This window comes from Erythrolamprus reginae, chromosome 1 (assembly GCF_031021105.1).
Source record: "Erythrolamprus reginae isolate rEryReg1 chromosome 1, rEryReg1.hap1, whole genome shotgun sequence".
Taxonomy (NCBI): domain Eukaryota; kingdom Metazoa; phylum Chordata; class Lepidosauria; order Squamata; family Dipsadidae; genus Erythrolamprus; species Erythrolamprus reginae.
This window is the reverse complement of record NC_091950.1, coordinates 86,627,277-86,641,189: the sequence shown is the minus strand read 5'-3', so window position 1 is coordinate 86,641,189 and position 13,913 is coordinate 86,627,277. Positions and strand designations below refer to the sequence as shown.

Here is a 13,913-nt window from a genome sequence, read left to right as displayed (position 1 = left end):
CAGCATGTAACATTTATGTATTAAATATTCACAACTTTTCTCCTTTTAAGTGCTTATATGTATATCTATCTATTTAGTTGGCTTCATTGGAGGGAAATTCAACATGTGCTTCTACTGTGATTTTGCCTTTGACTGAACTTCCTTTACAAAAGAAAATAATGCTAGGAGAGGTGAGCTTTTTTTCTTAATGGAAACGATGCATGAGTTTGAATTAGAATCGAGGAACTATGGAATATGACAGCTCAGAGAGAGAAATAAATGGAGACTTATAGATAAATGGAAATAAATGTATGCACACAAGCACACATACATACCAAGGGTGGGTTCCAACTTACCTCGCTGCCAGTTCACTTCCTCCTGCATTGCAGGGTGTGCATTTTGCATTTGTGAGCATACACAGTACAAAAAGCTCCCCTAAAATTAAAAAAAGAAGCCAAAAACAAAATGGTGATGCATATGCAGCGCCGGAAACTCAACTTTGAATTTTTTTAAAAAAAAATCCCAAAAATAAATAAATCCCCCAAAATTCAATAATAATAATAATAATAATAATAATAATAATAATAATAATAATAATAATAATAATAATAAAAAGATGGCAGGGCCCATGGATCGGTCCCAACTGATCTGATTTGGTGATGTCCTTGTGATGTTACCAGTGGATCGCTACAGATTTGGATAAACTGGCCTGAACCAGAAGCAACTCACCTGTGACACATACTCCACCGCTCAGAAACTATGTTCACATGTTGGGGCTCCCGGACTCCTGACTGCCAACATATACATACAGACACATACACTTATTTTGAAATTAAACCTACTGAGTTTGTATATGCATATTTACAATATCTATAGGCTGCTTCAACTCCTATGGATGTAAACCACTAAAATTCTCTGCCTACAATTGTAGAATGAACTGCCTCTAAAGTAACACTTTCCGAGTTCCTAATAATTGTTTCAAATGATGTCCCATAAAGTGATGTCCCATAAAACAAAAAACTACAGAATAGAACAATCAGTTGTTAACATTAGATGTGCCATATTTTTTAGACTATAAGACGCACCAGTGTGAAAGACGCGCCAAGGTTTTGAAGAGATAAGGAAAAAAAAAAGGTTTTGCCCTCCTCAAGCCCCCAGGCATTATTTTCTGCAAACCTCCCAAACCCTGTGTGCACCCTGTTTTTGTGAAAAATTGATTGTTGTTCACCTGTTTTGTGCCCTCCCCCAGGAGCACTCTGCAGATCTCCCAAAGCCTGTGTGCACCTGCTTTAGCATGGGACTTCAGAAGGCCCATAAAGGCTGTATTGGGTGTATAAGACACACCAACATTTCCACCCTCTTTGTTAGGGTGTTTGCATCTTATACTCAAAAAATATGGTAATTTCAACTATATAGTAGATCTAAAACTAAAATTGATTTAATAACAAGATTGGGTTGTTATTTATCTTTCCCTAATTACAAAGGCATAGAATAGTGAATGATTATGCCTAATAATCTGTTTATTCCCTTGATTTTCAGAATGAATTTTTTGATCTACATGTGAAGACCAAAGAATGGTAAAATATTAGCTTTTAAAAATAACAAAGGAGCAACATCTTACATAATTTTATTTTAAAACCAAATTTTCAAATGTATTCAAGGAAAATTCATTTTAATAAGACTGAATACCTAAATCCTATTGAAATGAAGTACAGTGTTCCCTCATTTTTCACGGGGGATGTGTTCCAACACCATCCGTGAAAAATGAATTTCCGTGAAGTAGAGGAAAGATATTTTTTATGTATTTAACGAGTATTTGGACTTTTAAAACCCACCCTTTGCATTAAACAGTCATTGTATAATGTTTCTCAGCTGGAACTACATGTGATATCCTACCAGTTTCTTTAATAGAATAGAATAGAATAGAATAGAATAGAATAGAATTTTTATTGGCCAAGTGTGATTGGACACACAAGGAATTTGTCTTGGTGCATATGCTCTCAACGTACATAAAATAAAATATACATTTGTCAAGAATCATGTGGTACAACACTTAATGATTGTCATAGGGGTCAAATAAGCAATGAAGAAGCAATATTAATAAAAATCTTAGGATATAAGCAACAAGTTACAGTCATACAGTCAACATGGGAGGAAATGGGTGATAGGAATGATGAGAAAAACTAGTAGAATAGAAGTGCAGATTTAGTAGAAAGTCTGACAGTGTTGAGGGAATTATTTGTTTAGTAGAGTGATGGCGTTCGGGAAAAAACTGTTCTTGTGTCTAGTTGTCTTGGTGTGCAGTGCTCTGTAGCGACGTTTTGAGGGTAGGAGTTGAAACAATTTGTGTCCAGGATGTGAGGGGTCAGTAAATATTTTACCCGGCCTCTTTTTGACTCGTGCAGTATACAGGTCCTCAATGGAAGGCAGATTGGCAGCAATTGTTTTTTCTGCAATTCTGATTATCCTCTGAAGTCTGTGTCGGTCCTGTTGGGTTGCAGCACCAAACCAGACAGTTATAGAGGTGCAGATGACAGACTCAATGATTCCTCTGTAGAACTGAATCAGCAGCTCCTTGGGCAGTTTGAGCTTCCTGAGCTTATAGTATAAGATTATAGTAGTACTGTAGAAGAATTTTATGAATTTTTAATGGATTTAAATTTTTTAATGGATTTAATGGATTTAAGCCCTCTTTGAAAACCCGTGAAATAGTGAAGCCGCGATAGATGAACCGTGAAGTAGCAAGGGATTACTGTATGTAAAGCTAGTAATATAGTTAAGTTTCAAAATTCCTAATATAAAAAAATAGTGATCTATTGCAACTGATTTCTGAGCAGTCTGAATATTTTTAATTATATAATGAAATTCCACCTCCATTGCTGTATTGTATTTGCTATGTATGCAAATATTGAGAATGCAAATAAGCAATATGTAAATCGGTTATGTTAATGAGGTGTATATGCATACCGGCCATGGATTGGCTGGGAAATTCAAGAGGCTGTCATAGCTGCGCCTACAGGAAAAAACTTTTAAAAAGGGAAACCCAGCCTTTTTTCTCCGCCTTGCAATATACTGTTATACATTGTTGCGGTTACGTTATTTTAGAGCCGATTCCTAATTAAACGAATCAGGCCCACAACGTGTCTCTCTTATTACTCAGAACATAACAGTATTATTGATTGATTGATTTAATTTGACTTCTATGCTGCCCAATCCCGAAAGGACTCAATGATCATCTATTCTTTTGAACATACTTCATCCTTCAAGTGCTACGGTATATTCCAATTGATTTATGAGGTCGTCTTTATACCTCTGATTTGCATTTGCCTTCCTGGGCTAACAATTCACTCTGAGCATTAAATGATAGACAGTTTATTTATTTATTTATTGATTTCTTCAATTTCTATGCCGCCCAATTCCCTAAGGACTTCAGGCGGCTCACAGCGAAAATATAAAACATCAATAATAGTACTAAAACCTCTTAAAACAGTTTAAAAACAATTTACAATACAACAATTAAACCCCTGCATACCTTTCATGGCTAGATCTCACTGGTTAACACCATAGGATCAACGGCCCTAGGCCTGTTGGAAAAGCCAGGTCTTTACCGCTTTCCGGAAGGCCAATAGGATGGAGGTAGTCCAGATCTCAGGAGGCAACTGATTCCAGAGAGCCGGAGCATCCACAGTAAAGGGCCTCTCCCACGGACCTGCCAGCCGACACTGTTTAGCTGATGGGACTTGGAGAACACCAACACTCTGGGCCCTTGCCAATCAATGAAAGACAATTTCATTGTCTTTCATTGAAAATATTTACAGACTTCTTTCATCCTGGACATAAATTGTTTTAACTCCTACCCTCAAAACATGCCATAGAACACTGCACCAGAACAACTAGACACAATAACGTTTTTTCCCAAACGCCATCACTCTGCTAAACAAATAATTTCTTCAACAAAGTCTGCATTACTATTACTATTAATTTTCTCATCATTCCTATCACCCATCTCCTTCCACATGTGTCTATATGACTATAACTTGTTGCTTATATCCTTACAATTTAAATTGGTTGTTTTCTAGTATGATTTGATTTCTTATTTGTATCCTATAATTCTCATTAAGTGTTGTATCTTATGACTCTTGAGGAATGTATCTTTTCCTTTTATGTACACTGAGAGCATATGCACCAAAGACAAATTCCTTGTAGGGCCAATCACACTTGGCCAATAAAGAATTCTAATTTTAATTCTCTGGGTAGCTTCCCATTAATGTACATAATGTATATGTAATATTAATGTCAGCATAAACTCCACTCATAAGATGGCGACTGTGGAAACAAAACATTATGCAATTAATAAAAATATTAATATTTAAGTTGCCAGAGAATGCTTGTTTATTCTTATGCAACAAACTATTGTGGTTATACTTCTGCAAATAAACAGTATGATAATCTGGAGACTATTTAGGTAGATAGTATGTTGTTGTTGTTGTTGTTGTTGTTATTATTATTATTATTATTATTATTATTATTATTATTATGTCAGTACAATACAGCAAATGAGATCACTATGCTGGATTTCGTATTTCATCACCAGTCGGGCGCTTCCCAAGCACCTAGGACTGCGTGATGTAGCGGCGAATTATGTTTGCCGATTCCAGTAAAGCAGCCTTTTGCAATTGACAGATGGAGATTTTGTCAATTCTGATGGTTTTCAAATGTCTGCTGAGATCCTTTGGCACTGCGCCCAGTGTGCCAAGTACCACTGGGATCACTTTCACTGGCTTATGCCAGAGTCGTTGCAGCTCGATTTTTAGATCTTCGTATTTCACTAATTTCTCTAGCTGCTTCTCTTCAATTCTGCTGTCCCCTGGGATTGCGATGTCAATGATCCATACTTTCTTTTTCTCCACGATCACAATGTCTGGTGTGTTATGCTTCAGAATTCGGTCAGTCTGAAGTCGGAAGTCCCACAGTAGTTTTGCTTGCTCATTTTCGACCACTTTTTCGGGCTTATGATCCCACCAGTTCTTTGCTACTGGTAAATGGTAGTTCGGGCACAAGTTCCAGTGGATCATCTGTGCCACAGCATCATGTCTATGCTTGTAGTCAGTCTGTGCGATCTTTTTGCAGAAGCTGAGTATATGATCGATTGTTTCATCTGTTTCTTTACAGAGTCTGCACTTTGGATCGTCTGTTGATTTTTCAATTCTGGATTTGATATTATTATTATTATTATTATTATTATTATTATTATTATTATTAATAATAATAATAATAATAATATTTGTATGCCGCTCTTCTCCGTAGACTCCTCTATCTTAATAGAGGATAGGTTGCAAAATATAAATTATTATATTTCAGGCCTAAAGAACTAGATGAGCGCTTAGGATTTGATTTATGTGCCGAAGAACAAGATTTCCTAAGAAAGAGACAGAAATATGTTGCTGCAGCCCTCAGGAAGACTCTTCAATTACAAAAAGAACTGAAAGGTGATGAGGTAGGCCAAGCAGGGACATCTGCGCTACCTTCTCAATTTTAAGATTTTTTTTTATCCTGGAGCAATGACTAGCAGTTTATTATTTGTCTCACTCTGCCCTTCGGTGCTCAATAGGTACCAGTAATTGCGGTAATGACAACTGGTGGCGGAACCAGATCCTTTACAGCAATGTATGGAAGCCTTTTGGGTTTGCAGAAACTGAATCTATTAGACTGTATTACATACCTTACGGGTTTATCTGGCACAACATGGTAAGGAGGATTTTATTTTCATTTACTACCTTTCATGACCCATCCAATATATAGTGTGGTGGCATTACAACTCCTTAAAACCCACCTCTGTCGTCAGGCATGGGGGAATTGAAATTTCCCTTCCACCTAGGCTTATAGAATTTATACATGGTATGCTTGTATGTATGAGTGGTTATTTAAATTGTGGTTTTTAGACTGTTTTAATATTAGATTTGTTTACATTGTCTTTTTATATTGTTGTTAGCCGCCCCAAATCTTCGGAGGGGGGGGGGCGGCATACAAATCTAATAAATACAAATACAAAATACAAATACAACGTTGCCAAAAAAGTTGAGAACAATATGTAAGATAATAATTTTAAAACTTTGCATACCACAACCTTCCAAATGGCATATGACATATGAATTTATACAACCTCCACCTATTCCATGAATAAAACCACTGTTTAATTGGGATGGGTTTGGGCAAGAAATAAATATGCAATTTTTAACTTTAATTTTTTTATAATATAAATGTAATTAAATTATAATTTATTTATCAAATGAACAAGTGCTAGAATTTCATAAGTAATGTTTCATTGGAATTAAGGGTTTTTTTTTGCTAGTTAGAATTAATAATTTGTAACTGATATGGGTGATACCCAGTATAAAATTGGAGAATATTCTTAGGGGCAAAATATTCAATAGAGAACCAATCACCTACTTCTCACAGCATCCTCTCTTAATGTTGGTTTTGCCCTCCTTATTTCCCCCACCCATTAAATTTAATGGCCCAATAAGTAGGGAATCTGTGGAAAAACCAAAATACTGCAATTTCAGTATAATTGATCACTATTATCAACTTAAATAAAAAGTACTATGACACTCAGGGGACAATGTTAGGTGGCATTTCAGATACTATATTTAGAATGCTACCCCATCCATATGGGGAGCTGTTTTGCTGGGGTCTCTGATAGGAGCCTCCCGAAAATTCAAGGGTACAAATTTCAGACACGCACACGTTTGAAAATTCAAAACAATGTCCTTTATCATAAAATTCAAAATAAACAAAGCACTCTTTTTGTATTGCAAAGAGCACTCTTCCCCCAAAAAACTGGGTAATCTGTGCAATTTCCCTTAAGCAGTCATTAAGTACTTAGCTAGCAGCTGTGAAGAAACTTCACACCCCTTCTTCTTCCAACGAAGTGAGACACACACACACACACACACACACACACACACACATACATACAATTGCTCTGCTTTGGTTTCCAAGGTGTGAAAAAGCAACAAAGTCCAGCAACAAAAGATTCCTGACGAATTCCGATCAGATATTCTTCCACAACAGCCAAACCCACATGCTGCTATTTATAGCAGCAGCCCTAATTACTAGAGCCCCACCCAAACACAGGTGGCCTCCCTTATTTCCTGTAATATGTTCTTACTTGGTCTCTTCTATGCATAATTCTGCACTTGCGTGGGTCCAAAACGTCATCATCTGAATCAAAGGAAGATAAGGGTGATTGACTGCCTGGGCTGTGTGCCAAGCCCTCCTCTGCTGAGTCACTCCCACCTTCTTCTTCGTCCGAGGAAACTAAACTCTGAACTGATTCTGTTGGCAATAACACAGGCCTGTGACATGTTGAATTTTCCCCCGCATCCACCTCCCCATTCCCTGGGGCAGGAGCTGGGCCAGAGCCAACCACAACAGGAAGCCCTGGATCACTGTCCCCACTTCTTGGAAAGCCCTGAGGAAGAAAAGCAGAGGAACATTATTGTATGTTATTATTATTAATATTATTGTAACCCAAATTATATTTAAACCTAACAATAGTGTCACTGTTCCTGAAAGTAAGGTTTCTATGCTGTCTGTTCCATGCTACTCTTACATGTTATTGTTATTGTCTTCAATAAAAACTTAGGACCATGTGCAAATTATATGAAGATTCTGACTGGTCACAGAAGTATCTAGAAGAAGCCATTAACAAAGCCCGAAGACAAGTGACCAAATCTAAAATTAACTGTTTTTCTATTGATAAACTGAAGTATTATTATGATGAGCTTAGTCAAAGAATCAAAGAAGGACATAACACTTCCTTTATAGATCTCTGGGGCCTCATCATTGAGTCCATGTTTCATGATGAGGTAATGCCTTCATATTAATTAATTGGGAAATTTATGCAATTATTATTATTATTATTATTATTATTGTTGTTGTTGTTGTTGTTATTTATTAAATTTATATGCTACCCCTCTCCGAAGATTTGAGGGGGCTTACAACATATAAAAACAGTATACATTGAGATATGATTAAGTAAATTAAAATAAAGAATTACATTTAAAAAACTAAAAAAGCCTATTAGCATACACACATGTCCATTCAAACAAGCCCACTATACATTCATTGGCCAGGGGATAGAATCTAATGACCCCAAGCTTGGCGGCATAAATGAGTCTTTAGACTCTTATGGAAGGTGGCGAGGGTAGAGGCAACTTGAATCTCTGGGGGGAATTGATTCCAGAGGGCCGGGGCTCCCACAGAGAAGGCTCTTCCCCTGGGTCCTGTCAAATGACATTATCTAGTTCAGCGTTTCCCAACCGGTGTGCCGCGGCACACTAGTGTGCCGCGAGACATGGCCAGGTGTGCCGCCAAGCTCCAGCTGGGTGGGGCGCTGCCGGTACTTCCGTCCTGGGGCTCCCGCTCGCAGCTGTCCCCCGGCTCCTGCTCGATGCCGCGGTTTTCGGCGCTCTCCTGCTGGGTCCCAAAGAAGGAAGGCAGGAAGAAGGAGAGCTCCATTCTTCGCGCCTTTTCCCCGCCTTCCTTCTTTGGGGCCCAGCAGGAGAGCACCGAAACCGCGGCATCGAGCAGGAGCCGGTTGACAGCTGTGAGCGGGAGCCCCAGGACGGAAGTACCGGCAGCGCCCCGCCCAGCTGGAGCTTCTCTGGCGTCGACGGCAAGTGTCCTTTATGGCCCGGCGGGAGGGCACTGGCAATGGGAGCGGGGGGGGGGGGGGGGTGGCCGCAGCGGCCGCAGGCAGTTGCAGGGAGATGGCGGCGGTGAGAGGGAGCGCTCTCTCTCTCTCTCAGCTGACTGCAAGCGGGAGCCCTGATGGTGGCGGTTGGATGTGCTGCTGGACGTCGTACATGCTGGCGCTGCGGGCCTGGCATATACGGTGTCCAGCAGCACATCCAGCTGCCGCCGTCAGGGCTCCCGCTTGCAGTCAGCTGAGAGAGAGAGAGAAAGAAAGAGAGACATATAAGAGAGGCAGAGAGAGAGAGAAAGAGAAAGAGAGAGAGAAAGAGAGACATAGCAAGAGAGGCACAGAGAGAGAAAAAGAAAGAGAGACATAGCAAGAGAGGCACAGAGAGAGAGAGAAAGAGAAAGAGAAAGAGAAAGAACGAGAGACATAGCAAGAGAGACAGAGAGAGAGAAAGAGAGAGAAAGAAAGAGAGATAACAAGAGAGGCAAAGAGAAAGAAAGAGACATATAGCAAGACAGTGAAAGAGAGAGAGAGCAAGAGAGAGAGAGAAAAGCAAGAAAGAGATAGCAAGAGAGACAGAGAGACAGAGAGACAGAGAGAGAGCAAGGGAGAGAGAAAGACATAGAGGAAGGGAAGGAGGGAGAGAGAAAGAGAGCAAAAAAGAGACGAAGAAAGAAAGAAAGAGGGGTGGAGAGAGAGAAAGAAGGGAAGGAAGGAAAAGAGAGAAAGAGGGAGAAATAGAGCAAAAGGGAGGAAGAGAGGGTATTTTTGTCCAAACTTTTCTTTAGCCCCACCCCACCCCGCCCCCCCCGCCCCCCCTTTCAGTGTTCCCCAGGATTTTGAAAATATGAATAATGTGCCGCGGATCAAAAAAGGTTGGGAAACACTGGTCTAGTTGACGGGACCTGGAGAAGGCCGACTTTGTGGGACTTAACCAGTCACTGGGATTCATGCGGCAGGAGGCAGTCCTGTAAGTAATCTGGTTTTATAGGTGATAACCAACACTTTGAATTGAGTCCGGAAACCAATTGGCAGCCAGTGCAGACCGTGAAGTGTTGGAGAGATGGGGACATGTCTGGATAATCCCATGACTGCTCACACAGTTGCATTCTGCATGCAATGGATGTATTATCATTATCATTATCATTATCATTATCATTATCATTATCATTATCATTATCATTATCATTATCATTATCATTATCATTATCATTATCATTATCATTATCATTATCATTATCATTATCATTATCATTATCATTATCATTAATTAGATTTGTATGCCACCCCTCTCCGTAGACTATGCTTTGAAAAAGAAGTAGCCTAATAGGAAAGTCCTTCTTCATACACAGTTCAGTTGTTTATGGAAGTTAGATAAGCCATGTCACAAGCTGAGAGGGTTTTCAAAATGGATAATAACAAATATATGAAAGATTCATCTCTCAAAATGATTATTAGCCACATATACAGTACTTATGTTCAGGATTAAAAGTTGCATGCATGGGCAGTGAGAGAAGGCAGCTGGTTTAAACATTCTGCTTTTGAACCACCTGGAAATATTTGCTGTTGGTGGGAATGTTTTGTTAGATTATCTTCACATTTAGTATACCAAGCCTCTTCCAGTGTTCTTACATTAGGGTTAACAATATATATATAACATATGTAAGTTCCTATATACAGGTAATATATACATATGTAAGTTCCTATATACTGTTGTGAGCCGCTTCGAGTCTTCGGAGAGGGGCGGCATACAAATCTAATAAATTATTATTATTAAATTTTTATTATTAATTCTTCCCTACTCCATTCTATCTTGTTTATGGTATAACAAATAGAGAAGGACTCTATGTATGTTTGTTATGTTAAAATTCAGAGTGAGTCCTCTAATAAAACTGGGACATCTGTGGACACCTTTCTGGTCAACATATATATTTTTCTCCCTCTGTCAAAGAAAGATAATCACACTCTTTCTGATCAGCGCATGGCTGTGAATGAAGGTCAGAATCCTTTCCCTATTTACTTGGCAGTCAACCTAAAAGACAACTACAGTGCTCAAGATTTTAAAGGTAATGCTGTGAACTCTGGTATATATTGAGTCATATTATTCTGTATTAACATTTTGTTTAATACTAAAATGTAAATAGGTGAGAATTTTTTCACCTTAGAATGGAACAAATTCTCAGAGACGGGAACAAGTTCCTAGAGTAAGGTAAAGTTCCCACTCCCAGGGCAAAGCACATACAAAAGAAAGAACGGCTTATGTCCTTTGGTTAATTTTGTAATTTTGAATGATATATTAACGGGCGACTTGTGCTTCCAGAATGGCTAGAATTCACTCCTTATGAGGTGGGGAGTATGAAATATGGTGCCTATATCCGTTCAGAAGATTTTGGGAATGAATTTTTCATGGGGCGACTGATGAAGAAGTTCCCAGAAATTCGGATCTGTTTCATGCAAGGTAAATAAATAAGTAAACCATACTGTAAATAAAAGGAAGCTATTAGTGCAATGTTGTAAATTGCCTACATTACTTTTTCTCAAGAAATTTATTTGTTTGTTTGTTATATTTATATAGCCTCCCACTCATTCTCAGTGACTCTGGGTGGCTTACAAACAATAAAAAATCCAACATAAAACAATAAAAAACAGTAACCCCTGACTCTCCACTACACACTCTCCCACAAAAGAAGTCAGGTCAGGACTTTATTTAGACGAGCCCAGACAAACTGCAGCAACCTGGAACAGCAGAAAAAGGAAATAGAGCAGCTATACAACATATTCCAACAAAAACATCCTCAAACTCTCACAGGTTCAACCTCAAACTGTCTACTGTGGACCTCACCCCATTCCTAAGAGGTCCGTAAAGGGTGCATACATAAACCTACCACCCCTATCTTACTGTCCCCATTTATCTGTATTTACTTCCCTTGTTTATGTTTATACCTATACCCAGTAATGGGCAGCCAAAGTTTTTACTGCCACAGTGTGGTTGTGGCTTATTTTGTGGGTGTGGCTTGATGGCCATGTGACTGAGTAGGAGTGGCTTGCCAGCCATGTGACCAGGTGGGAGTGGCTTGAACGATCAACATCGTTCAAGTGAACTGTTAAGTACTCGACTTACAACCTCACCAGCGTTGCTCTCTGGGGTGACAATTAGCTTTGCGTTTCCTTCCTGGGTCGCCCCCCCCGCCTCAGGCTGGGTAGCTAGGCGAATGGGTGCCAGTCAACTGTTGAGAAAAGAGGGGGAAGGAAATGGCCCCCCTGCAACTCCTGCCGGTGTTGGTCTCACTGTTGCTTTCTGAGAAGGAGGAAGAGGATGGGAGGGGGGATAGTCAGCTGGAGCTGGGCACACAGCTTCATTTCTGCTGGTGGAACAGCGTTCCACCCCAACCTGCCTGCTGCCCACACTGCCTATACCTCTATCTTGTACATGTTTGACAAACAAACAAACAAACAAACAAACAAACAAACAAACAAACAAACAAAGACTTTATGAAGAGCACTCAACCCAAAAAAGTGCAACCAACACAAATCCTAAAAAGAATTACACTGCCACACATCAATCATATCTTAGAAACCACCAGCAGACTACTACAACAACATAGAATTAGCATAGCACAAAACTTCAAAAATCCTAAGCAAACCAAAAGTCCCAACAACCCTAGAAGTTAAGAATGGAATCATCTACCATAGTCTCCTAGCCAACGAATGTGTTGAGAGTAAGTTGACTGAATGTCTTTTTTGGGTTTTTTAGATTATAAATTTAAATTAATTGGATTTAGGATGTTATATATTGTTCCGTTACATGATGTAAGCTGCCTTGAGTCCTCAGAGAGGGCGACATAAAAGTCCAATAAACAAACAAACAAACAAACAAACAAACAAACAAACAAACAAACACACACTGTCAGGATTGCAACAACCACTACATAGGCCAAATAGGCAAATGTCTGGCAGAATAAACACCAAGTAGCAGTCAGAAGACATGATGACAATTCTTTAATTTCAGAACATATGGATAGATTTAAACATAGTTACAATTGCAAAAATGTGACCATCCCAGACCATTGGCATCCTTTGCTCTCGAAAGTCAGAATGAGGGTAAAAGCTGCAAGCAGAAATTTTGAGTGCGGTGGAAATGAAACAATTACATTTTGACATAATCAATTTAAGACTTTATTTACATTTATTAAACCAAATATTTAAATATATATGACAGGTATGTGGAGCAGCATCTTTTCTTTGGATTTAATCTATTTCTGGAATGTAGCTCATGACTCAGAAGAATTCTGGTATAGGTGGACCAGAGACAGAATACAAGACATTGGTAAAGTTATTTCTTTTTTTCGTTCTAGTCTTTCCTAGTTGGTAAATTTGTTATTGTTCTCCTACCTTTATTAAAATTAATAAGTTCATCTCAGTAATAAGGGATATGTTTCTGTATTGATTTTATTGATTTCAGTTTAGATAAGTTTGGAAATGCTTGCAAAGTTTTCTCCATTATTTTGACAAGTAGAGTGAAATACATAGTCCTTTTCATGCCTAACCCATGCCCATCCAAAAGACAATTTTTAAATTATCTTTTGTTTTTATCTCCAGATATGGTCGGAATACATGAGACCATTGCTTGTTTGAAATATGTTGTTTAAATTAAATTTTCTTAAGCAGATGCTTTCCATGCAGTCTGTGAATTTTGGAAATTAAATCCCAGTATACCTCTATACATCTTTGCAGTGGTAGTTGTTTATCTGAATATATCTTGGGTTTCCACCTACAAGTCATTACAGCTTATATATATATGCCCTTCATCAACCAGTGATAAACCATGGTTTGCCAAGATTTTGAGCCAGTCTTTCCCTTGTCTCTTTGACCATGCATCTTTTGACTGGATATGCTAAAGACCTCTTCTTTTCATATTACATGCCTACTAGAAAAGGTATGTTCTTCTAGTAATCCTATTTTAGAGGCTCTGTTTTCTAGTGATACCATTGTCATACTATCAGGAATTTGACAACTAAGTCACATTCTGGTTGGTCACTTTGGAAAGCTGTAATAATAACCATCCCTAATCACCTCCACATCTATTTTTTCTCTTTGACAGTCCACGACTCTACAAGATTTTTGCCACTGTAATATTTTTCCCCACTGCAGTATTTATTATGCACATAGTAATCTTCAGAGAGGGCGGCATATAAGTCCAACAAACAAAAACAAACAAACAAACAAG

The 13,913-nt window shown here is 38.7% G+C and overlaps 1 protein-coding gene across 7 annotated transcripts in view; it reads left to right on the top strand.

Moving 5' to 3' along the window:
- The window catches only part of PLA2G4E (phospholipase A2 group IVE), a 60,754-nt gene that overhangs the window by 37,593 nt on the left and 9,248 nt on the right, over positions 1–13,913 (top strand). For 6 of the 7 annotated variants that reach the window (XM_070757497.1, XM_070757545.1, XM_070757515.1 and 3 more), the window contains 8 exons: positions 78–170; positions 1,519–1,556; positions 5,341–5,476; positions 5,591–5,727; positions 7,628–7,850; positions 10,638–10,752; positions 11,007–11,144; positions 12,906–13,013. In XM_070757497.1, the coding sequence (XP_070613598.1) occupies positions 78–170; positions 1,519–1,556; positions 5,341–5,476; positions 5,591–5,727; positions 7,628–7,850; positions 10,638–10,752; positions 11,007–11,144; positions 12,906–13,013 (988 nt within the window). The remainder of the gene's footprint in view (positions 1–77; positions 171–1,518; positions 1,557–5,340; positions 5,477–5,590; positions 5,728–7,627; positions 7,851–10,637; positions 10,753–11,006; positions 11,145–12,905; positions 13,014–13,913) is intronic. The other variant, XM_070757524.1, reaches the window with a different exon arrangement.